Source organism: Tachypleus tridentatus, chromosome 9 (genome assembly GCF_004210375.1).
Source record: "Tachypleus tridentatus isolate NWPU-2018 chromosome 9, ASM421037v1, whole genome shotgun sequence".
NCBI lineage: Eukaryota > Metazoa > Arthropoda > Merostomata > Xiphosura > Limulidae > Tachypleus > Tachypleus tridentatus.
In genome coordinates, this window is record NC_134833.1 from 112,846,294 (window position 1) to 112,873,342 (window position 27,049).

At 34.3% G+C, this 27,049-nt stretch overlaps 2 protein-coding genes across 10 annotated transcripts in view; one reads left to right on the plus strand and one right to left on the minus strand.

The window, feature by feature from the left end:
* LOC143226075 (mitochondrial import inner membrane translocase subunit Tim9-like) overlaps positions 1-12,798 on the plus strand; it is a 43,645-nt gene extending 30,847 nt beyond the window's left edge. For all 5 annotated transcript variants that reach the window (XM_076456530.1, XM_076456529.1, XM_076456532.1 and 2 more), the window contains exons 3-4: positions 11,110-11,205; positions 12,578-12,798. In XM_076456530.1, coding sequence (XP_076312645.1) covers positions 11,110-11,205; positions 12,578-12,712 — 231 coding nt within the window. In that variant the 3' untranslated portion in view covers positions 12,713-12,798. The remainder of the gene's footprint in view (positions 1-11,109; positions 11,206-12,577) is intronic.
* Positions 1,545-25,485, minus strand: LOC143226074 (uncharacterized). 5 transcript variants are annotated; one of them, XM_076456523.1, is made up of 2 exons: positions 25,357-25,485; positions 1,545-3,345 (listed from the first exon to the last, which is right to left on the minus strand). In XM_076456523.1, the coding sequence occupies exon 2, from the start codon at positions 2,624-2,626 to the stop codon at positions 2,273-2,275; it is 354 nt and encodes a 117-aa protein (XP_076312638.1). In that variant the 5' UTR covers positions 2,627-3,345; positions 25,357-25,485; the 3' UTR covers positions 1,545-2,272. The 5 variants fall into 5 exon arrangements, 4 of the variants coding, with proteins under 4 accessions (XP_076312638.1, XP_076312640.1, XP_076312642.1 ...); XM_076456525.1 differs by lacking the exon at positions 25,357-25,485 and adding an exon at positions 8,755-8,919; XM_076456527.1 differs by lacking the exon at positions 25,357-25,485 and adding an exon at positions 3,562-4,160.
* Between the last annotated feature and the right edge of the window lie 1,564 nt (positions 25,486-27,049).

Sequence of the window (27,049 nt, forward strand, 5' to 3'; positions counted from 1 at the left end):
GCAAAAACTTTTTCAAACACTCATTAAAATATTATCTACTTCCAAGGCAATATTTAATATACCTCCTCTTTTTAAAAAAATCTAGATTTATGAATATTAATACACGTTGATTATTTTACAAAATTTTCTAATATACACTACACTTCACATGTTTCACAAACTTACATGTGTTTCACTACTCAATACTGTATTGTTTGCATGCAGGAAAGTTGAAATACATCCTATAATATTATTAATAAAAGTTGATAAATAGTTTTTTTTCTGGATTTGTGGAATATACATAAGAAAGGATTATTCATGCATTCTTACCTTGAATCATACTTAAAAAAACTTATAATTCTGTGTCTGTTGATGGAGGTCAAAGTGTGCATGCTATAGTGCTGTTCAACATGGTAAAATGTATTTGACATTGGAGTTATAAGTTATTCATATACCCCATATTTCTGAATTTTAGTAGCAGAGAGTAAATACCAGATACAGTAATCAGGGATACTGGAAAAACTGTAGGCATGCATTTAGGAGGTTTTATGGGTTATGGAAGTGCAATATGCAACCTATATGATGTGCAATGGTATCTTTATTCATCATGTGCATATTATCTTTGTATCCCAGCTTCTCACAGTCTGAGTCAGACTGACACAATTAGTTTGCATATATGAGTACAAATAATTTTCTAACACATCTTATGTTTTTGTGTACAACAGAGTTGTATTTTTTACTACCAGCTGGCTATTTTTAATCTAGATACATTGTAAACTTGGAATGAATCTTTTCCACTCTATTGACTTCAGCAATGTTTAGTTTTATTGTTCTAGAGTTTTTATGATTTCATTTTATTTTACAGTGCTACTGCATGAAAAGCTGTTCCTCTTATACTGTTTCTAGTAAGTTTATTCTATAATATTGAATGAGAAACAGTATGCTAAAGTCCCTGAACTTACAGCTCAATTTTCCATTCTTCTTGGGTAGGTATTTTTCTCTAAAACAGAATAAAGTTAAAAGATGACTAGTTATTTAAAACCCTTTTTTGTGTCCAGTTTGCTTTTAACTAGTTTTCCATTTAATCATACTTAGCTGGGCTTCCACTAGAAAAATAACTATCTTAGCCACTGTGGCTAAACAAAGTAATTTTCTTTTAGCCACATTGATGAAAACAAGCCCCAGTATATCGTAAGAGGGTTGTAAGGTTTAGAATTATCTATTCCTTAGTGTAAGCAGCAAGACCTAGGCCACCTTTATCGATTATTGAGTTCTCGAAAATTTACTTTTGTGCTTCCTTTTGTGTTAGATGAGAAAAACAGTTTTGTTTATGGATTAATTTACACAAGTATCACGTTAAAGTTATTAATAGTCCTTAAATAGTTGGAAAAGGGCATTGAAAACAAGAAACCTTGGTAGAATTTTTTTTTGCAAAGACTTGTACGAGGCCTAAGAGTAGACTGACGTTGTTCAGCCACAATTTGCATCAATTCCATCCAGTAAAAAATAGTTGTAATTATGTAAAAATCTACAAGACATTAAGTTTTGTATTATTTTTTTATTGCCCAGCAATCTTTCCTGCCAAAAAAACAAAACAAACAAAAAACAAAATAAACATGATAAAGAGGAAAATAGAGATACATTTCTCAAAATAGCACAGCAACAAAAAAAATGACATAAAACTATAATACGGTAGCATGACTAGTAAGTAGATAAATCCAATGGCAGCTCTTCAGTCAAATCATTCTCAATAGAAGATGTGGTAGAAGTTGAAACCTGAGGTTCCAAAGCACATTTCTTCAACAGGGAATGGTACCCACATCTGTCTTTGTGAGTGACTCAGTATCTGAATGCATAGTCGAAGTTAAAATGATCTAAAGGTTTGGACTCCATGGATAAGTTCAGTATCATTTCTGTTTTGACCACAGATGGACTGCTCCTGGCATCTGTTTATGCTGTTGTATCTGCTAATTTCCCACTTACAGTCAACAGATGTAACTGGAATTATTAATCCAATTGCTGCAAGCTGAGACAGATTTGTAAAAGTTTGACGGGTCTGGTGGATGTATTCCTTGTAGAAGCTCTTCATGTTTCTGTTTTTGTGAGTATCATGTTCCATTATGTTCCTTAGTAGCAGTCATTCAGTCAGTGCCTCATCCTCAATGATGAAAGAAGTGCTGGATGAGTTTCTTCAGATCATCCTCATCAGATACTGCTCTGCTGTGACATGAGCTAAATATTGAAAACAATGATGTGATGTTAGTGTTTGGGAATGCTACTTGTAGTCTTGTGATCACCTCTTCAAAAAATGACTCAGCAGCTGATCTGTACTTTTCATTTGTTTATCAATATCTTTGATGTCATGGCCTCTGTAAGAAGTGTAACCACTGGCATCAGAAGCTTGTGGGAGTTCTTTCAGTGCAGTCTGTATGTAAGGACCAGGGATGTGTGCCAGTGACAGAATTGACCCATCAATAATTGCTTTAGCCTGATCATAAGATAAATTGGCTCTCTGTAGAGATCTTGACAAAAGTCCAAGAATGCCAACAGCGTCAGCCAAAAAATGTGTCATCATGACAAAGCTGTAACATGACATTTGCTGAACTAAACCATGTAGCAAGGCTTGGCCTGGAGTACCACGTTCCATTTTTACGACCTGCAGGCAGCTTATCACAGATGCAATACAGTTGACTAGTGCTTGGACAGAATCATTAAAAGAGAGCCATCGTGTGAAGAACACTTGCTTGATTTTGTTACTTTTCTCTCCATGCAATGCTTTGCTCTCTTCCAGAACCTGACACAACTTGGGAGAATATTTCAGACTTTTTCAAACTGGTTCAAAACTGAAATGTACTTCATAAGGCATGGCACCTGGTTTGCTGCCTTTTCAGCTGCCAACTGTAATCTGTGTGCCAAACAATGACTTGTTATTATCCAGGGGCATTCCTCCTTAAATTTTGTAGCAACACCTGTTTTTATTCCCACCATGACATTTGCACCATCAGTTGCAAGTCCAACCAGGTCAACATCAAACATTCCTTCGTCTGCCATGACTGAATACATTATGTTGTATATATAATCAGCCCCAGTGTTGGTCAGCTCATGCACAGCAAGGAATCAACTTGTAACCTCACCTAATGATGAAAGATACCTGATATAAATAGAGATGTTTCCTGCATCAGTTGCTTCATCTGCTTCAAGAGCAAAAAATGGGAAAGGCGATGCCTGAAAGTCTGCCTGCATTTCATCCTGAACTACATTATTTAGGGCACTGTACATATCATCCAGAGACTGGCTGTGGGTGTATATGAAGCTCTCTGTTCCACTTTGTGACTGAGTCTGTAGTTTCTTTAGAGAAGTCACTCCCTGTTAAAAATATATAAGAACTTGTGTTTTGAAATAAGACCACCAATTAAAGTAATTAACAAAGATATTTGGAAGAGTTGGCTAGCTACTTAATTTTTGATAGATATTTTCAAAATGTTTAACTTTTAGAAAATTGTCAAATTACCTTTTGTTTTAAGAAAATACTGTAGAAAACAGAAAGTATCTTATTAATACTAGAATGAAGAATATTCTTACATTGAATACTTGTAGTAAAAGGAGGGAATGAAACTTCATAGTTGGGATGGCTTCCTTTGCTTATACAAGTAATGTGGCCAACTGTGCCTGAATGCTACCTTTACACCTCACATACACATTTACAGCAACAGTTGACATATCCTTCTTCAAAACTTGTGATGCTACTGCACTGTGATGATCTTCTGACCGTGCATGCCTCACCATGTCGTCTTTTTTAGGCTTAGTAGCAGTTTTCCCAGTGGTAGCATAAATATTTGTCTTCTTGTTGTTGTCCCTGCATAATTTGCAATGAAATGTATTTTGTTGGGAAACATGTTCCAGCCAAGGAAACTGTGAAAACCAAGTTTCTTTAACAACTCTGTGAAAATTGAAGGTATATTTTTTTTCACACCAACAGTCTGATCACTGCTGCAAGCTTCAGTTTCTTCAAAGCTGTCTTTTCTTTTGGAAGTGGATTTCCCACAATTAGTTGATGTTGTTGCTTCAAACTTCTTTTGAAAACAAACTTTATATATCTAACTGTTTAGACATCTTTTTATCTGATCTAGGAGTTGTCATGATCTCAATTCAAACACATGTCAAATGATACTTGGGATTTCCACTTTGATACAGACCATATGTTGGTTTGACAAAAGTCAGGTTTTTTTCTGATTACTGTTTGTGTACCACAGGCAGAATCAAACATGTAGCATAAGAAATGAAAATAAAAAATCATTAGCACAGCTGAGTAATATATTTTTTTTAAATTTAATTTGTTAGTTGTCATATCCCTGAAATCATAAAAATACATATATAAAGAAAATATAGATTACAGTCAGTAGTAGTTTTTAAAGACGTTTCTTGTTTCTTCAACTCGCTAGGGGGCGCCTCTGGTCATTTGTCATTATTAATGGTGTGGATGGCAATAAAAACCACAAAAGCTTTTTAGACTGAAACTTGAGCAGAATAAATAAAGGAAAACCATCCAAGACTAAAAAATTATCCTTCTAGGCGGAAGCCTAGCTTAGTTATTTAAAGTTGATTCTGTCATCTTTGTAAAAGAAATTTCCATCACTTTAAAACACTATCTTCCATTATAGTTATTGTGATGACTCACTTCACATTTTCTTTAATTAACTGACATATCATTGTGCTTCATTCCTTTGTTCAGAAAATTCACCTTTTTTCACAACTAAACTTAACATTTTATACTCCCTTAAGGTGGATTCCTGTATGTGGTGAGGAGACCTCCCAGATAAGGTTCTGTACTTCCAGTTTACCTCCTCTGGGATCTGAATATACATCCATGTGTTTGTCGTGTGTGGTGAACCATAAAGGGGAGGAGAGGATCCTGGTGGTTGAGGGATCCAACCCTAACACACCACTGATCTTGAATTCCTGTAGACAGGCTGCCTTGGGGTGGCTCCCTCAGGGCTAATCGGTTATGGGAACTACATGATGGACAATAGTATCTTTATTCTTCACGTGAACATTGTTCGTGTATTTCAATTTCTCATATTTGCAAATATGAGTACACATAGTTTTCTAATATATCTGATGTTTTTCTGACTTATACTTTTTACTACTAGCTGCCACTTTTCATCTAGATACATATAGTAAAGTTGGAATTAATCCTCTCCACTCTTTTAACTCCATTGGTTTGGTGGTTGCATGCAGGATTTCCTCTACAGTTTTTGTGTTCACTGCTGAATTGTATGCCATTTATTTTGCCCTGGATCATGTAGAAGCTATGCAGAAAATGAACTGTACTATTTATGCTGAGTTGCTTAGCTCTCTACTGGCCCTGGAATTAATTCTCACTCTGGTCTTGTTGATATTCAAAACTGACTCTCCCATTTCTCTTTATCATCTGTTTCTATCTGGATTTTCTGGATACACAGTCATGTTGGTATTTGTGAGAATGAACTCACTGACACTGCAGCTAAGTCTGATGGTGTTATCACTATCATGCCTGTTTCATACATGACTATGGTCCTGTATCCAAGTCTTTGCTCCACACCAGTTGGTAATCGACTTGTAGTGAGCAATGTGAGATAACAAGCTTTTCCAGATAAAACCTTCTATTGGACTTTGACCATCTTGTTCTGTAAGGATCGGAAGTAGGAAGTTGTCCTAACTAGGCTACATGTTGAATGTTGATCACAATTTTTTAACTCATCTTTTTCTTTTATCTGGGACTGATGCACTAACATGTGGTTTGTATGACATTCAAGTCACAATAGCTCATATTTTACTGTGATGTTGTTGTTACAACCATAAGCAATGGCACCATTTTAGACATTTTTACCATAAGTTTACCCCTGACATTGTCTACCTTACAAATGTTTTTAATTTTTTAAGGGCTATTGAACTTTTTAATTATACTTAAGTTTTTATCTAACATTAGGCCACTGTTTTTGTTTTAACTTAATTTCCTTTTATACTTTATAATAATTTTACTTTTTTTTTAAAACCAGCTGTTTGGTGTAGATAACCTAGTTGTTTTGCACTATGAAACAGAAACATTTTATACAGATCTAGACATATATCAATATTTAACTGAAAACTTTTTTTGGTCATACCATTAATACCAGGGCAAGTGAGCTGTATAAAAGCTTAGGAATTTTCAGAAATATCTGCATATTATCTATACTGGCTTCTCAATCATTCCATGTAACTTTTCCATATTCATTCATCTCTCCTTTCTGCAAAAGAGTCACTAAGATAAACTCATTGTTCTTACACATACCAAAGCCATTTACTGTCTTATCCAAAAAATTATTCCCTCCATCTCGATGGTGTCGAACCTGGCTTCCACAAAGGTAATACCACGTCATTAAACAAGTAATTTTTTTAATACTGCCGTCTTTAGTTGTACTCTAAGTTATATTTGTCTTTTATTTCATAGTGACAAATGGGAAAATGAAACAGTTATTAGTTAATTATAATAGTTTGTTGGGTAACTGAAATTTTTCAAATATATGAGGTCTATGTGGAAAAGAAATAATAATAAAAAGGAGAATTCTTGATGGTGAAAATGTTGGGAACTGCTGTTCAGTTTTATTTTTCATATCAGCTATGTTGTTTTCCCTAATACCTACTCACTGGAAAAAACTGCATTTCTGTAACTTCTTTATTAGCTATTTTTGCTTCCAAATCTCCAATAATTTTAATTTCCAAATTTTTATATTTGACTTCTGATTCAATGAGGTTTTTCATATAATATATCAATTCTGTGTTTACTTTCATACCATTCATCTGTTTTAAAGCAAGTGATGTAATATAACAACTGTAGTGTAAAAGCCTTCTTTAGAAAATTGTTCAGTTGTAACTCCAGATTTAAATGTTTTAAATATTTGTTTATAAGCATTTCTTCACCTGAATAAAATTAAAACACCTGAGACACTACCAGAGTTACTAAACAGTACATACTTTATAACTTCATAAAATTAAAACACCTGAAGCACTACAAGAGTTACTAAATAGTAGGTACATTATAGCTTTAAAACACCTGAGGCACTACCAGAGTTACTAAATAGTAGGTACGTTATAACTTTAAAACACCTGAGGCACTACCAGAGTTACTAACTAGTAGGTATGTTATAACTTTATAAAATTAAAACACCTGAGGTACTACCAGAGTTACTAAATAGTAGGTACATTATAACTTTATAAAATTAAAACACCTGAGGTACTACCAGAGTTACTAAATAGTAGGTATGTTATAACTTTATAAAATTAAAACACCTGAGGTACTACCAGAGTTACTAAATAGTAGGTACATTATAACTTTATAAAATTAAAACACCTGAGGCACTACCAGAGTTACTAAATAGTAGGTACGTTATAACTTTAAAACACCTGAGGCACTACCAGAGTTACTAAATAGTAGGTACGTTATAACTTTAAAACACCTGAGGCACTACCAGAGTTACTAACTAGTAGGTACGTTATAACTTTAAAACACCTGAGGCACTACCAGAGTTACTAAATAGTAGGTACGTTATAACTTTAAAACACCTTAGGCACTACCAGAGTTACTAACTAGTAGGTATGTTATAACTTTATAAAATTAAAACACCTGAGGTACTACCACAGTTACTAAATAGTAGGTACATTATAACTTTATAAAATTAAAACACCTGAGGTACTACCAGAGTTACTAACTAGTAGGTATGTTATAACTTTATAAAATTAAAACACCTGAGGCACTACCAGAGTTACTAAATAGTAGGTACATTATAACTTTCATATTCCTTTATCAGGTACTTTTTATCATTTCCCAATCTTCATGTTTCATATAGTGCAATGACATTTTATTTGTTAATAAATTAATCCAATACCTCATGTTCCAGCATCTATTCGATTCTACAGTATTCTAAGCAGTAAAGTTTGTGTAAGAAACCTTTTGGCCCTGACCAGTTTTCTATTTTGTATACATTTAATCCCCCTTTCGTTTTATAACAATTATTTTCAACTATATACAGCTCATGAGTTCACTCCTGATATTTATTTATAATAATTTAAAAGAAGCTAAACTTCCTTCTTTTCTAAACTGTTTTCTCTCCAAATTTTATCCTTTTATGTCTTGTTTAGCAAATATAATCTTCATAAACTCCACTTCCAGTCTTTTTTTTCACTTTCAACAACATTGATGACTTTTTGTCTGTCATCAGGTCTCAAGAATTTAAAAGTGATTTATGATTCTCTAATTTTTCTTTTGCCAGTTTTTATGTTCTTTCATTTTTCCAGTTCGTTATCATCCTCACTTTCAAAATTCAGTTAACTAAGTAGCATTATCTCTTCTATGCAGCTAACTTTTCTTTCTTTTCATTTTTCATAAAAGTTAATTTATTTCTAATCTTTTAGTTCATAATTTTATTAACATACTCTCAAGCTGTTTGTTTGCTTTTGCACAGTATCCATCTTATTTTCCATATTTTGATATTTTTTGTTCAAAGTTGTTAATTTATTTTCAAACACTTCCTTCTTTTTTTTCTAACTTTTCTTTATTCCATATATTCTACCAGTAATAATTCTAAATCTTATTACAGAGAACAACTTTTCTTTTTTTGTTTTTTTCTTCAGTGTTATCTTGTTTTAAAAACAGTTTTTATAAATAGATTACAGTTCCCATTGGCTTTAACTACACTTAAGAAGTCCTAACATACCTAAGAAAACATTCCAGTTTTTATATCTCTTTACACCACTTACATTTGTTTCACAGATGAATATGAGTTCCTCCCTTTTGCTTCAGTGTCTTTCAGTGTACAGCTCTTCACTTCTCAGTAGTAAAATATAATTGATTCCTCTCCACCAGGCTGCTAAGGTACAGTTACGATAGAAAGTGTTTGTACCCCTGTGTCCCAAGTGGTTTTTTTGCTCATAACCTAAAAAGTATCATGATTAGGCCAATAGAAGTATAATATATTATAAATATTTTACTAACACACATCTACATAAATTTTTGTGTAAATTAAATGACAGATACACTGTTTATAATAAAATAACCAAAAATAGGAGGAGCGGAAAGTGTTTGTACAGTTCAGAACGTATGAAAAAACTGATATTCCTGAAAAATTTTGTTTAGTTTGGCGAATAAACTACATTATACCATTCCAGAACTAGACACTGGGTTCATAATTATTGGAATTTAGCCAGCAAAAAATGTACTTACGGCAATTTAGCACCGTCTCCATCATTATCTGATTGGACATCATGGTGAACAGGAAACTGTCCAGAGATTTAAAAAAACGAATTATTGTAAAATACAAGTCTCGTGTGCCTCTTTCCGGTATTGCTACACAACTTAATGCGTCGAAATCTACTGTTCAAAGCATAATTGCCATGTTTAAGCTTATAGGGTCAACTGCTAACCTCCCTCGTTCTGGACGCCCCACCAAAATTCCAGAGAGAACCAAGAGGAAGGTTCTCAGAGAAGTTAGTAGGAACCCTCGTTTATGACATACAGAAACTGGTAAGGGAAACTGGGGTTGAAGTAAGCATCTCTATAGTTACGAACATATTACGCTCTTCTGGGTTCAAAGCATGCCGTCCTCGTAGAACTCCAGATTTAAAGCCTGTTCATTTAGAAGCATGATTGAGGTATGCAAGAAAGCATGTGGATAAACCCTTTACCTATTGGACGAGTATTCTTTGGTCAGACGAGACTAAAATCGAGCCTTTTGGCTACAATGATGTTCGTAATATTTTCTGTAAGAAAGAGGAACGAAATCTTCCAAAGAACACGGTCCCTACAGTTAAACATGGAGGTGGCTCGATCATGCTATGGGGTTCCTTCAGCTCTTCTGGTGTAGGCAGCCTTCACCGCGTCAAATAATCATGAAAAAAGAAGAGTACGTTGATATATTAGGCACTTATATCAAGAATGATGCTCGGAACTTGCAGTTTGGGCGTTGTTGGATCTTTCAGCACGACAATGACCCTAAGCACACATCGAAATATGTGCAATCCTGGTTGCAGAGGAACCATATAAGCGTTCTGGAGTGGCCATTGCAGTCACCCGATCTCAACCCAATTGAAAACATTTGGCACGAGTTGAAGACCAGGGCTCATCAGCGTCATCGAAAAACTTGCATGAGTTGGAGGCCTTCTGTAAAGAAGAATAGAAGAAAATACCAGTTGAGTACTATCAAACAATCATGGAGGGCTATGAGGAGAGATTGCACCAAGTAATTCACCTGAAAGGCTACACAACTGACCATTAAAGTAGATGCACGAACACTTTCTGCTCCTCCTATGTTTGGTTATTTGTTTATAAACAGTTTATTTGTTGTTCAATTTGCATAAAAATTTATGTAGATATGTGTTAGTATAATATTTATAATATACTGTAGTTTCATTGTCCTAATCATGATACTTTTTAAGTTATGAGGAAAAAACTACTCACGGCGCAGGGGTATGAACACTTTCTGTCGTAACTGTACTTTTTAAACTAAGACAATTAGATGTCATCAGGAAGTAAACATTACAAAAGTAATAAAGTATCTTCTGGTTATTCTCACTGGTCACATGAATCTTCTTTCACAGAACTATCTTAATTATTATCATGGTAGCACATTTTTTGCCCATGTTTTAACTATTTATAAGAACCAATTGTATTAATTAACATTTCAAAGACTAAGCTGAGAGGTAAAGTAAGTAATACTCATATTTTCAGTCAATAATTATCAATACTTTTAAGTTTTATGGTGTACTTGTAAAAGTCCTTAGAATTAATCATAGTTTTAAAACAGTGTTATTTTCCATATATAATGTATTGTAAATTGTTTATGAAAGTAATGTATATGAAATTGTGTGTTAACATGTGGTTTTGTGCATTTTTTGCAAATAAGAAATAAACATATTCTTAAAAACTGTATATTGAAATGCTTCAAAAGCATTAAAAATAGTTGTTCATCTGGAGTAACAAACTTGCTAGTGGATAAACTAGAGAATACAGTGCAACACTTAAGTTTAATGTCATTCATTCATCTAAAAATATTTTAATATATGAGATGCATTTTTCTTAATTATGACTGTTTTGAAACGTATTTCCTTTGTTTTCAGTTTAAAGACTTCCTTATATCTTACAACAAGTTATCTGAATTGTGCTTCACAGACTGTGTCCATGATTTTACAGTTCGCCAAGTTCAAGATAAAGAAGTAGGTACAGAGATCTCCACCAAGAAACTGCTGTTTTTCATTTCACTCTTTAATAATCAAAATATAATGAAATATGTGTAAAATAACATTCAACTGACAAAATTGTTTAATGTTTTTGTTGCTCAGTGTGTGTGTTTGTGTTTTTTACAAAATTATGATTTCAGATGTGTAAGTATTAATTTACAAATTGTGGCCATATTTTGCTAGTTCAACAGAGAAAGGAAAAGTACTGTATTAGTCCATTTTTTCTATAAAGCAGATGTAGAAAGATATCTATATGTGTGTGTGTATATATATATATATATATATATATAGATAGATATTGAGAGAGATATATTCTTTAAAAACAATTATAGAATATATAACAATAACATAATTGTCTAACAGCTACTATTTGGCAAAGAAAGTGTTTGCAGACAAGCATTGCATAAACAGTTTCCTCATTGTTCAGTAGCTGTGACAAAATAGTTCTGCACAAACAATAAAAAAAATGTGAGATAAAAATATCAGATAGACAGAATTGAGTGAGAAGAAAGCAAACTTATTGTTGTAATGCATTTAAAGAATATAATGACTACAGTCAGATTTCAGAACAAAATAGTATTATAATTTCTTGTTTTCTTATTACACTTGAAAGTAAAATTATTGTGTTTAATCTTCTGAGAAATATATATGGTGGTCTAAAATTACCTTTCTTATATTAAAATTTAATAATTAAATTACTAATTAATTACAATGAAGCAGTTTACAATATCTCATACCCAAACCCAAACAGCTTTTATTGACATGTCTGTATGCTTCTGTGTGAGTACCATTAATGGCTCTCAACACCAGTAATCAATGTTTTATTTCAGTCCATGTTTACTACAACACATCCACAGATAAAGTGGTGATAATATCCATTATCTTGGTCTTTAGCTTCATGATGTTTGGTATTGGTGTGTGTGATCCATGATGTCCTTAACATACCCCCAAATAAAGTTTAGTAGCATGAATGCAGAGGCCAGAGAAATGGCTCATTCTGCAAGCTAAATGATGCATTGAGCCTTTTCTTGCTTGATTGCCATTTAATGGAGTAGAACTACTCACTGTGAAAAAAACATGATAATAAAAACTTTTTAAATTTGGCTACAAGGTGTTAAAAATGCATGGTTGTATTTATTTTGTTATTCAATTATTAAACTTTAAAATAAGAAATATAATTTTAGTCCATCCTGTGCACTTAGGTACAGTTTTAGGTTAGCTTTTATTACCTCTCTGACATAGTTATGAGTAACCCACTTCACAGGTTGAATCTAAGGAGTATAAATGTAGTTTAAATCAGAGAATGGGTTTCAGAAGAAATGTGTATTTTGTTTTTGTGTCCATACAGGATAGGTGTGCCATGAATTGTATGGAAAAGTATCTGAAGATGAATCAACGAATAACTCAGAGATTCCAAGAATTCCAAATGCAAGCTAACGAAGCTGCAATGGCTGCAGCACAAAAAGCAGGCGCCTTAGCTTGATCATTGTGTTCATAGATAGTTTTGTGATTTAACTCTAGATGTTTATCTGCAATGAAATCAATAAATAATTTTTTTATTAGTTTAATTCTTGTTCTCTTACTAAATTAGTAAAACAGTAAAGATTATCTATGTTTCGCGTATAGAGGCTTATAAAAAGTGTTTCACTGTAATATTGTAAAATTGAATATTATTAATTGTTGTGCGAGGGAGAATTTATATACGAAACAGTTTGCTAAAAAATACATAAATATAATTTGCCACTTGACTAATAGATGGCGGAGCTGTGATAGTTTAACCAAAATGTCAGGCAAACCAAGATATGAATTTTTATAAAACAAATATTTGATTGTTTTCTTTTAACTGAAGATTAAACTAATATTAATTAAAACATTAGATCGACATTTCTCTTCGTTTTCAATTGTGTGAGTCTATTAAACAAGAACTTTTAGCTAGCTATTTTTGTTCTCTAATTAAAACGTTACCAGTAAGTATTCTGAGAGAATAGGTGTATGCTGTAAATTTAGAATACTATGAAACTCTTCCAGTTAATAAAAACTCCTTGTATTGCTAGTGTAAATGGTGACGAAAAGTATTCGGGGAATAATGGAGGACTGAAACAAAATTCGCATTAGTAAGTTATACTGCCTTTGTAAAAGTAAATATTTTCTGAATTTCTCAGTATTGGGTCCGGCATGGCCAGGTAGCTAAGGCACTCGACTCGCAATCCGAGGATCGCGGGTTCGAATCCCCGTCACACCAAACATGCTTGCCCTTTCAGCCGTGGGGGCGTTGTAATGTGCGGTCAATCCCACTATTCGTTGGTAAAAGAGTAGCCCAAGAGTTGGCGGTGGGTGGTGATGACTAGCTGCCTTCCCTCTGGTCTTACACTGCTAAATTAGGGAAGGCTGGCGCAGATTGTAGCTTTGCGCGAAATTCAAAACAAACCAAACCGATTCTCAATATTGTGGATCACATACTGCGAATTATATGGTATGAGGTATATGTTTTATGGTAGAACATATAAATAGACGAACTAGGTGGGGCCAATCGTAGATAGTGGTCAGCATCCAAAGTTCTTGCCCGCAATATGAGAAGAATAAGAATTGGACACCATTGGAACATTAATTAAAGGTTTAATGTGTACCGGCAACCACAGCAGAAAATAAGGTAGACATTTCATGCTATTAAATGTCCAAAAATGCATCAGAAAGAACTTAGACCAGCCAGCATCTATGGACTGGAATATTAATATTAGCCAAACGTTTCATTTACATTTCTTATCCAAACACTCATCAATACTGTCTTCTCAACTCTTTATCTTAGAATGTCTCCACTATCTATCAGGATGTTGTATACGAAATGTCGAATTTTCATGTGCAAATTTGAAACTCGAATTTTAATGGCTGAAAGAGAAGCATTGTCGTAAATTCATTTCAAGCTAACTTTATTTTTCTTATTTGAGAAACTAAATCGTGTTGTTTTTATCACCACGGATAAAACTGATATTCGTGTAATTTTCTTGCACAAGTTAAAACTTGGTCAAAATGCGACGACAGCGGCTTGTAATATCAATCATGCATTTGGTGATGTCACAGCTAGTGAGCACTCAACACGACATTGGTTTAAAATAATTCGCTCTGGTGGCACGAGCTTTAGGGCCGCCCTCAGACAGCCATTAACGAGGAAGATTTGATGTTCGTAACTGAATCAGATACCCCAAACCGTAAGCGAACTTGCCAACAGATGTAATATTCATTATTCAACAGTTTCTCAACATCTTGAAGTAATTGTAAAGTGAAAACATTCTATAAACGGCTACCTCACGAATTGACTGAAAATCATCAAACAAGACGAGTTGAAATTTGTTCCTCACTCCTTGCAACAAAAAACGACCATTTTTGGATCTTCTTCATTCTAAGTAGTTTATGGTCAGTGTTTAGCGGTCATCAGCAGGCGTGATGATCCATTATTCAAATTTGGCACAACAAAGATAGTCAATTGTGTAGCTCTGCGTTTGATACCGAACAAAATAAATCAGTTGTGTGTGCGTTGTAAGAGTGGGAGCCAATCCCACTATTAAGACTAAGAGTAGTCGTGTATACGGTGGATACTGTTAATTTTTCTGCTCTCTACCTGTCAGTAGTTCTAAGTCAGTGATGTGTGTACTTTAATTGTGGGATGTTTATGACCAGACCATGAGTTGCATAACGTAATATTCACGCTAAAAACATAATGAAGCAGGATAGCAGCATTAAGCCAGATTACGCAAAATATTTTTACAAAATATAAATTTCATTGTCGTTAGAGTGTAACTGACGGAATAAAATGGCCAAACAGTTTGTACTGACTTCACAACGTTGTTTTTTCACATTATTTTAACGTTAACAAAATTGTACATTTTAGGACGAACTAGTAATTCACCTATTTTGTTAGTCTATAGGCGTTTGACTCGTATTTTAAAGGTCGCGGATTCAAATCCCCGTCACACCAAACATGCTTATCCTTTCAGTCGTGAGGGCGTTTTAATGTGCAGTAAATCCCACTATTCGTTGGTAAAAAAGTAGCCCAAGAGTTGGCGGTGGGTGGTGATGACTAGCTGCCTTCCCTCTAGTCTTACATTGCTAAAATAGGGACGGCTAGCTTAGATAGCCCTCGTGTAGCTTTGCGCGAAATTCGAAAACGAACCTTCTCACTAAATATCCTTGATAATTTAGCCTATGATGTATCAGAAAAGTGGCTCTTAGGTTTCATCAATCCAGATAGATTTTTTACTTTGTTTTTAAGCACAAAAGTAAATGTTTATGTTCGTATTCTGCTCACCGCATTACATTATAAACCCTCGGACTTACCGCTGAGTCTCCAGAAGGCTAGATGTGTTAATATTAAAGTTTTGAAATTTATTAGAAATTACCATATACAAATTGAAAATTACCACATTGAGAAGCCCATGTTTTAGAAGATAAAGTTTGGAGACAGCTGGAATGGGTGGGAAATAAAGTTTTTGTTTAGTTTCCAAACTTTAAAGGTAAGGGAACATGTTACCACAAGTAAAATTTAAAACACTAAGTCTGTTGATATATTTAAACCTTTAACAATGTTAATTTCAATATACTAATATTAAAATACATTACTATTAAGTAGGGCCGGATTAAGGACAACTGCTGCCCTAAACACAGCCCAACAACGGTGGCCCCCTCGGCCCCTCCATTGCTTAACTAACAAGACATTAAGACTCAATAAATGCTGAAAATGAAATAAAAGTTCGAAAATTTATAACCCTTTTTCAATTTTCTTCCAGGTCAGACCCCACAACTATATTAAATAAAAACTTTATTTTTTTAACAGATTGGGCGTGGATCAAAATCAAGCAATAACTGATGCCTTTTATTTAGATATGATGAGAGAAATCACTTCTTTGTTTAATGATATTTAAAAAGTTATTTTTACTGTATATTTGTTTTCACTCTGAGTTAATAATTCTCATTTTGATGTTCACAAATTCACACTTTGATGTTAATAAAAATGAAAAATTTACTCAAAACCCTTTTATTCAAAAAATTCTCGCTTTGAACTTAATATCATGTAAGCAAATTATTTACTTTTACCTTAATATTTACTTAAATTTAAAAAGTTTTCTTCTTGATTTTTTAATTGCAAAGTCTTTGATCAAATCCTCAAAACTAATTTGGCGTAACAAATCTGCTTCTATATTTAACAAAGACAATGCATCCAGCCTGTCTTGTCGCATAGTTGTTCTGTTGGGATATTTGATATGCTTGAGTTGAGAAAATGAACGCTCAGCTGTGCAATTTGTGACCATTAATGTTAAAAATATACGCAATGTCTACGTTTGGAAACACACACTCAATTTTGTTTTCTGAAATTATTTTATACAGTTCAGCATGACTGGCTCTGGTTTTTTACAGTTTTTGTTGCACTGAACTTATGGCACACATATGAATGAAACTACTGAAGCTCGGTAGAGAGATTAGTGTACAAGTTCTCTTGGTAAGCATCAATTAGCTTTTGGGAACACTGAGAGTACCTCTCAGTCTCAGCAGATGAAATGACATCCTTTGACACATCACTTAGGAAAGAATATCTGTTTGCTATTTCTTTGTACACCTCTCCTCTTCTTCTCATCTGAGTTTCTGATTTGTCAACAATTGTGTAGAAGGTGGTGATACGAAATTCATCTCTGGCATTCAGATCTACTTCTTGTGCATCTCCGTCATTGAGTACCTTCTTTCTGACACGTTTGCGAGTTTGAGCTGCATTGTAATCAACATCTGGTAGTATTTCTTTCCCAACTGCTTCAAATCTTTCAGAGTCATCCATTAAAGTGCGTAGTTGGTCAGCTAATGACCCATACATATCTGCACATGTTTTTAAGTTCACATCATCATTTTGCAGAGCTTGACTTGCTTTATGAAACTTTTGCAAAATCTCATCTCACATTATCAACATAAAAACAAGTTCTAACCCTTGCATCTTATTTGCAATATTATTTGCTTCTCTTCTAGCGTTTCCCTTTTGTGACTTGTCTTCAACTAGACATTCTAAAGCTTCCAAAATCTTAAAGAAATACTTCAAAATTGCTGTTGTTGCCATAGCATGTACCTCCCATCTAGTATCAGGGAGGGATTTTAACATACTTTCATTTCCAAGACAAGCTTTGAGAATTTTCCACCGGCTGGTTGAGACTGAAAAAAATAAATAGAGCAAATGCATTGTAGGTAAAAATTGCCACTTGACAGCAGTCAACAGTACTTCGGTCTACCAGATAAGTGAATGGGCTGCACAGGGCACATATATGGCAAACTTATTTTATTCTGAAATCTTTTGCTGCATCCCCTTATAACGCCCAGACATGTTAGCAGCATTGTCGTAAGACTGACACCTACATTTTAAAAAATTAAGTTTGCAAACTTCACGTAAGTACTGCAATGCCTGGTTTATCATTTCCTCACCGGTATGGCTTTTCATTTCCAGAAAGGTTAAAAAGCGTTCAATAGGCTGCCCATCTTTTAAGTATCGAAGTACAACTGTTAACTGATCTATATGTGATAGATATCTGGCGTCGAGTCAACTGACAAGCTAAAATAACCAGAATAATTTACTTCATTAACAATGAACGCGTAGTTTTGGACAAATAAGGATTTCCTTTCACAGAATTTCCATATTTCGAAATCTGCCCTACTAAAAATAGATCAAACTGACTTATGCAGCCCTAAAAAATGTATTATGCAGTGAACCAAATTTTTCATCTCTTCCTCGAAAAGCCAGGTCACGTTCAGCTAACGTACCAATAACAGCTATTACACGCTCCAAGACATGTTTCCAGTAATTGCACTCCTCTTTAATTTGTTTATCCAGCTCTTGTCGCAAGCCTAAACCTTGTCTGTAAGTTAAGTATTTTATCATAGAGTATCGGTGAGTAGTGCTTCTTTCATGATGATCAATTACAATAGTATTTTGCCAGTCACTGAACTCTTCTCTTTCAACAAAACGTGAGGAAAATTTATGGGCAAAAAGTTTACAAACAAAGCAGTAAACTGACCCTGTTGATGGTGAATACAATAACCACTCTTTCTTGTATTGCTCACCATTGGCTTTTACCTCAAATAAAAGTTTTTGCGAACAGTATCTCGTTGGCTACTATTGAAAGTCCGGTAAGATTGATTTGCCAAATGGCCCATTGTAGTGTTGACAATCAGTGGGTACACAAGCAATCCAATAAGCCACAACTCTGGATCTTTTGCTTTAGTTTTTTCATCTTTTGTAGACTGAAACACTTTACCATAGTTCCAGTAGATTTTCATTTTAAGCAACTATTTCAACTTTAGACTGTCTTGTAGAGCAACTTGCATCAACATTAACACTAGAGATATCAGAAAACTTTACAGGCAAAGTGAGATCAGGTTGTGAGACTTGTGCCAGTTGAGCCAGCCTGTGACACCTCAACGTCATCATCAACTTGAAGTGGACAAAGTGGTACTTGGAGATGTAGAGCTTGGTTCAACTTGAATCATATCAGAGTTAGATGAAGTACAAGTGACTTCTGATGGGGGAGATGGGTTTTGATTTGGAAGATCATGTTGTGTTAGTTGAATGAAAAAATCAGTCAGCTTTCCATTCTTGGCCACTAAATCCATGGCCTTTTGTTGGTTCTTTTTTGCCAGTTTTCTCTTTTGTGCACCACTTAATTGAACACGTTTCATCTTGCAGTCTTAAAAATATAGAAACAAAAATAAAATAAAAAACACAAAAGAATATGGATCATATATAATTATAATGATTAGGAAAACACTGAAATTCTTAAAAGAACAACGTTGGTAAGAAGTCAAACATACTAAACTCTAGGTCTACATTTAAACAAAGATTGTTAGAAAGTTATCCTAGGACCTAGGTCCATCAGCACATAAACATGAATTCATAAATACCTTTATTGATTTGCTGCATTCCGATTGGTTGAAAACCGTTCGAGACTGGCTTCATTCCATTTTAGGAGAATTAGTTTTTAGTCATTGCAAAAGCTTCATTAAGGTTGTTGCTGTGGTAGCTGTATGCAAGAAGCACTGTCAATGGTAATATGCAAATACATTGTGAGCCAAAAAGTATTCCAAAACAATTTGTGATCAACAATACACATTGCAGTAGCCTATATACACAGTGATCATTCTGTACTGGTACATATATTCAATTTCAAACTGTACTGCACATTGAGCTACTAAATAGTGGGTTAGGCCTAGGCTAGAGTACTTTAATCCTAATCAACTATCTGAAGAGTGAGTTGTAACCTCATCTTTAAACTCAGTTTTGACCTGGAGACTTTAGATGCGTCAACAAAGTAGGCATATGTCTGAAACTTTATCTGGATGCGAAGGCAAATTCAAAACGACGGCCTTAAATTGGGAGTCGTCCACTTCATTATTCCAGGCTACAGTGGTGTTTCCAGTGTACTTAAGCTAAACTAGCATTAGGCCTAACGTTAGTGTTGTTAACTGAGAACTGTGTGACAATAACGTTAGGCCTAATGCTAATACATTGCAACTGAGGCCACTAACGTTAAGCCTAGTACTCAGTACTAATCTTGCTCACATTAACTTGTTCAATTCATGCACTTTTGTAGACAATCCTGTTTGATTTTGTTGATTTGTCGGTTCTCTAGAGTATCTTTGTATGACCACTGTACTACTACTAGTAGTATAGTGTATACATAACAACGTTAAGAATCATGTTGTCTTAAATGTCGACGTCTTACGCCGTTTGCCCTAAAAGGTCGAATTATCGCTTTTAAACTGCTCCGATCAGTCAGTTGTTTTCCCAGCTTTTCAGAAATGTAATAGAACACATACTGATCTGAATTTATAGTCGTAAAATAGTTGAATTACACCTAAAAGTTTGTCGTCATTGTCTCTGTGCTTCTGTCTTGGATTGTTCGTTCGTTCGTCTCATAAAATATATCACCAGCTCAGGGCATTATGACGTCAGGATAGGATCAAGGAAGAAGTAAGGAGAATATAATTGTGATCTCCATTTTTGGGTCTAAAAATGGCATATTTGGCAAAATTTTGTTGACCATTTATGAATGTGGATTAAAAACAAGGGTGCCCGGTCTTAAATTACATTTGAGACTGGGCACCTTTATATTATTTATCCACTAAGTAAATCTCAGCTTCAAATCTGTTTATATTATTACATAATCACAAGGGAATACGTACATGCCCAAATACTCTTATAAGTTACATGTAATCTATGAACGGTGGCATTGCTACTCACACACAAAGTAGGTTTTTTTACAGCAAGTTGTTTGAAGCAAAAAAAATTACGGCTCAGAAAAGCTTCAGTGAGAAATACTTATAAAATATCACAACACACACTTGAATAATGAATACTAACGCAAATAGAACTAAAACAAACGAGACAATAACCCAAACATAACGTACGAAAACAGAAGCCGAAAAAACATAAAACTAGCTACGTCTCTCTACACATCTGTCACGATTTCGTTTGACTTATGTTTCTGTGGTATTATACTCTTATTTTTCTGTAGATGTGACTGAATAAAGCAGTAAAAGGTAAAACAAAACAATTCCACTGTCTATAATTTCTTATAAATAGCCACAACAGGAGGAATGATTGAGAAAAAATATTTTTTCAAGGTCAGACATCATAACATACGATCATCTTCAACCTGAAGTTTTATCAACATTTTGTACTGCTCCTTATAGTAGTCTTTCGCAAATCAATGACTTCTTACTTCAAATACATGGTTTAGTAATTTCTCGAAACTTTAGTCACTCACCGAGCCAAATTAAACTTTTTTTAACAATGCAGAGTAAAGTCGAACACGACAGATAAGGACAATTACAAAAACATCGACTAAAGTTGAGTGTGGCAGTGAAAGAGTTAAGGGCATGATAGCTAGGGGAAATATTGTGGTGCTCTTCTTCCTTTGGTGCCCTAAGCACGTGCTTATTTTGCTTAATGATTAATCCAGGGCTGTCATTAAGTTTGGTTTGGTTTGTTTTGAATTTTGCGCAAAGCTACACGAGGGTTATCTGCACTAGCCGTCCCTAATTTAGCAGTGTAAGACTAGAGGGAAGGTAGCTAGTTAATACCATCCATCGCCAACTCTTGGGGTACTCTTTTACCAACGAATAATGGGATTGACCGCAACATTATAACGCCCCCACACGACTGAAAGGGCGAGCATGTTTGGTGTGACGGGGATTCGAACCCTCGGATTACAAGTCGAGTGACTTAACCACCTGGCCATGCCAGGCCGATTACCAATCAGAAAGCCTGACATACGGCAGGTTTGGTTCCCTGTCACACCAAACTTGCTCGTCCTTTAGGCCGTGGGGGCGTTATAATGTGACAGTCAATCCAATTATTCGTTGGTAAAAGAACAGTCCAATAGTTAGTGGTGGGTGGTGATGACTAGCTGCTTTACCTCTAGTCTTTTACTACTAAATTTGGGACAGCTAGCGCAGATAGCCCTCGTGTAGTTTTACTCAAATTAAAAAAAAACAACAAACAAAGAACAGACAGACAGATGCAATGACGTTAGTAGTGTGTAAACGTGACAGTTTTTCATCACTAACAAGTTGAATATCTGAGAGTTATAATATACAAAAAGTTTCTTAAAGGTCTACTAGGTGGCGATAAGTATTCTACTTACGGCTGTAAGACCACCCTAGTTTTATTTTGATATACGTGTATAATGGTTATTTTACAACAATAAAATGGTATTACTTAGTTAATAAATGGTGTTAACATGAAAATAGCAATTACATTCGTTAAAATGCTGTATATAAATTGCAACATGTAGATACTAGTGATGTTCTTATAGTGCAATGTAAGATTCCACCTGGAAGCGAAAATAGTTTAAGACAGAAAAGATAACAAATATTAATATTTTCAGCCTGGGCTGAACGGCTCTAAATTTTGTTTTTTTTTTTTTTTTTTTACCAAGTACAACTTTTCAGCTCACAACTCCGTAATCTTTTGACCGATTTGAGATCTAATTACAGTTTTGGATTTAGAAGGTCAAACCCTTTCGACTGTTTTACTTGACAACGCCCAAAGTTTATAGAGCAATTTATTCTAAACTTGCCCTAGCGAATTTCTATTTGAGGGTAAGTTGGTGGAGGTCCTGATAAGTAATAAAATCGAATCGGGTATACGCGCGCCCTACGTTCAGAATTGCTTGCATAGAAAAGTATAGCTAATAAAAGGGAAAACAAAGGTTTCACATGTTAATTTTTTCTAATTCCGCCTAAAATAATTTCAAGTTCTGAGACTATTGAGGATTCTCTCTTGTTTGTACCACTTAGTTAGGCTACTAAAGAGAATTTTATCTTAAACTTTAATTTTAGGAATTTCTTAAGTAATTTTAAGTTACACAGACTACTAAGTTTTAAGACAAACTTGAAGCTTTAAATTACTATAAAGAAGTATTGTAAATCTCAGGCTTGTATATTTATAAACTAAAAAGATGCGTGATCAAGAAATCAATAAAAACAACGAGTTTTTACTTTTAATACACAACAGTACAAGTACATCTCAGAGTCCAGTGACAGGAACTTGCAAAAATAAGAACTATGGTTGATAAAGCAATAACGTAGTTTTAATTAACTTGTCTCTGTATGTTAAATTTAAATATAGTAGAATTTAAAGTTTGAACGCCAAAAGTTGGAAGTTTTAGGGATAACCAGTGGGCCTGAGAATTGTGATAAAAATCACTTTAATTGCAGAAAATTTTCCCCATATCAATCATTTCGGATTCAAAACCGGAGACATGTACAAATAGAACTTCAGATATATCGTTTGTTTCCAATAAGACACGGCGCAAGATAATCTGAAACGCCATTTATATCTGCAGGATAATACTTCCAAATTTTTAAACTCCTAAAAGTGGTGTTTCAAGGAATCTTTTATCTGCCAGACCAACTGAAAAATTAAGGTACTATACGAAAGGCCTCTTGGGCAGTATTTCTGGGAGACAGAAGATAGATCTAAAATGCTATTTTTACATGACTGATTTTGAATGTGCAATGAACAAATTAAGAGGAACGTAGAAGAAAAGAAATCCTAAATCTACATATTGTTATGATTTGTGCTGTTGTAACTTTAAAATGTTTTTTCAATGTATTTGGTTCGGTAACCTAAACGTAGTTTTTTACGTTTTGAAACTTAACGCGTTGGAGTTTACCTTCCTGAATGGCATAACTTTGAGACATGTTCGTTTGTCACTAGGCTTGACAAAGCCAGATGGTAAGGGCACTCGACCAAACATTCTTGCCCTTACAACTGTGAAGGCGTTAAAATGTAACGGTCAATTTCATATTCGTTGGTAAAAGAGTAGTCCAAGAGTTGGCGGTAGGTGGTGATGACTAGCTGCCTTTTCTCTAGTCCTACACTGTTAAATGAGGAATGGATAACGCATATAGCCTCGTGTAGCTTTGCGCAAAATTAAAAAAGAAAAAACGGTTTTCCCTCAGATACGCTATATTTGATGTTGGACTGAACATTGTTTCGTAAATCGTACAAATTCTTTGAAGAGTCCATCCCATAATTTCCATATACCGAAACTGGTATTGGTATATATCAGCCAGGTTTTGGTGGAGAACTCATTTATGTGTTTTTTTTTCTTTGTTTAGAAGTAACCACAAAGTTATTCAATGGGCTATCTGTGTTCTGCCCAACACGGGTATCGAAACCCGGAATTTAGAAGGTGTGAGTCCGCTGACATACCGCTGTGCCACTGGGGGGCCATTTCTGTGTGATCGTTTTCTACGGAAACAGGGCATTTTTGGCAGGACAATGAGAAATAATAGTCCACAGGTGTCCATTAAGATTCCTCAAAATCCGATCACTTCTAACTGAGTTATAGAACATACAATAGGTCCCATATTAAGACCCAAATTAAAAAAAAAAGGTTTTCATACAACTGGTAGAATTGAGGCAAGAGTGAGTTATTATTATAATTCCCAAATATTACTTGGGTCTAGAGCCCCACTAACCCTTAATCTGGCCCTAGCTTATGATTGCTCTTATGGTTAAAAATGTTTGTCTCTGAATTGCGAATTAAGAAAATAAGTTGTGAGATCTGATCATTCTTTTATCAGGTGCAAAAACACTGATGACTAGTTCAAACCATTGAAGGAGGGATGTTCACCAAGGATTCAGAACATTGTCTCACCTCCACAATCATTGACTCTCGCTTTAAAACAACCTAAATTTTGATGTTGTTTTCCGAGTCATAAATAGAGTTCTGCAAAAATTCAACATTACTTTGATAAAACACAAGATGCGTAGCTTGAGAAACATTATAACTAGAAGACTTTAATGCGATAATCAAATAAAGTCGACCAGCAAAATTTCTCTAATTTTTATAAATATTGAAGATTTTTTGAACGATGTTTTTACTGTGGGCAATTGTTCTAAGTTTTTCTTGGTTTATTTTACGTGAATTGAATCGTCATATTTTTTATGTTCAGACAAAATTGTTTTTTTTTCGTATCAACATGTCTTTTGTATACTTCTATCATTTTTGGAAAATTTTATTCTCTTGTATTCGACTGAAAAATGTGTTTAACAATTGTTTCATTGAAATAGAACCATTTATTTCTAATGAGACGATAATTTTATAGAAAAAGTGCCGAATTCTTTGCAACAATGTGCAATTTCTCATCTTGAAAAATACAAGCTATAATTACCAAATTACCTACCTAATTAGATTCTCGCTTTGAAACAAACAAACCTAAAATTGCAAGCAAACAAACTTTCAAAATGCCTCAAAAAATAATAAAAGTAAAAAAAAGGTAGACAATCTAAAAAGTATTTGGGTGAGTCATTGTTCTTTTTATTACAAAATCTGATGAGGTATTGTTCGTATAATGTTCACCAAGTCGTTCTGTTACCAGTACGTTCGTAAACAAAGTCAACTGATTTAAGAAACCTTTGAAATTTTGGGGAGTACTCATAGTATCGAGATGGTCGAAAATTTGAGAATAATTTTCAGAAAGAGTGCATCTTAGTGGCCAGATATACGTTTTTTATGGTTACATAAGAATTTGAATTGAGTAAAATTTCACAATTGCATATTTTGTCGAATTTCGAAAAGTTGTACTTACGTCAACGAGGCAGTGACATTCGATGTTTGTCTACAGGACTTTTAATATCCACAACATTCGCCTTACTCACTGCTTTCCTTGTTACTTACTGTTAAAATCAAAACAAATTCTTACATTCGATCTCTGACGTTTCCTAACTCAGAGGGTAAAAAGAGAACGTGTCACCCCACTTTGATTATTTTTAGCAAAATATTTTTTCTCGTCGTTTCCAAATAATTTTTATTTATGATTGCCCCCACTTTCAGGAAAGTCAGGTTTCGCACGTGCTCACAATGACGCTCGAAACCTGGTGTGTGTCAGAGGTTTGAAACAAAAATAAATAACACGTCAAACTCAGACAGTTTAAATTGTATACACACAAATACAAATGTTTCATATACGTACAGCTATTGGAGTCTTACGACCTTTCCAAGTATATTTGACATTTTTCACATGTAGCCAAAAACATCCCTATCTATATATCTGTATGTCAAAGTCTTACAAAATGCATTGCATTTTCATGTGTCTATAATTTCAGTTACCTCTGTACATAGTATGAAGGCATCACTACCATGAAATAAGTAGTTGCACCCTAACTTTCACTCTGTTTAGTCCTGCTGTAATTTTTAGATTTCAACCCGAAGAGCGTAGTTGTCGGTGTTACTCTAAGCTTTGAATTAACTATTAAAATGTTAAAACTCTGAAATTTAATTCACTTTCTTCATTTAGAATTATTTACCAAGCTGTACTCTGCACATACCTTGTGTTTCTACAGTAAGTGTTATTTTTGTAGCCAGTTGTAGAGCGATCCAACTGTGCTCACCTTATACCTAGTATATGTGTAATGGCATGGATTAATTCTGTCAACTAATATTGTAAAATAGTGCAGTTAGATAGACAGGTAAACCATAGAAGCACATGTGCTATTTATTGTATCGGTTCAGGTTTTTTTGTTTGTTTTTTTAGAACTTACGTGATTGCTGGAATTTCGACTTCATAAACTAATTTTAGAAACACATGTGTAGACTACACAGCTGCGATTTTGTAAATGTCATCTGTGGTTACTGGTAGTATAAATTAAGTGTATAAGACCAAAGAGAGAATTTGTGATAGTTAAGATTCCGGCTGTAAATTAAAAATGTTATTATGTTTTTATTCTTGTATCTCTTGTTTATTATTTAGATTCTACCTCACTAAGCCGCCTAACAGGAATGGAAAGAATAAACATTACAGAACTATTTTGACACGACGCTTCAAAGTAATATATGTAATAACAATTGTGGATAGACACTAGGCCTACACCATAAATACAGTAAATATAATTGATGATATGTTTTTAACCCTGGATCAAAAAAGTTTACAAGCTCATTATTTAATTTTTCAGTTAAGTTAACTTTGGAATAGGTAGGAACAGTATGTTTATCTGCCATGAATTTCGCTATCTGAGCTAGCGATCCCAACCAAATTCAGCAGTGAAATAATAGATTTATTTCCATCAACTCTTTGGCTACCATTTTACAACGAATAGTAATATTATAACTTCTCTCAGGGCTAAAAGGGCAATAATGTTTGATGGGAAGGAGATTCGAATCCACGCCCCTGGTGGAAGTAGAGCGCCCTAACCAGTTTTGGGCGAATTTCAACAAAACAAGCAGAAATACCATTATATGCGCGGAACAGTTCACTTTATTTTACTTTTAAATAAAGAATCATC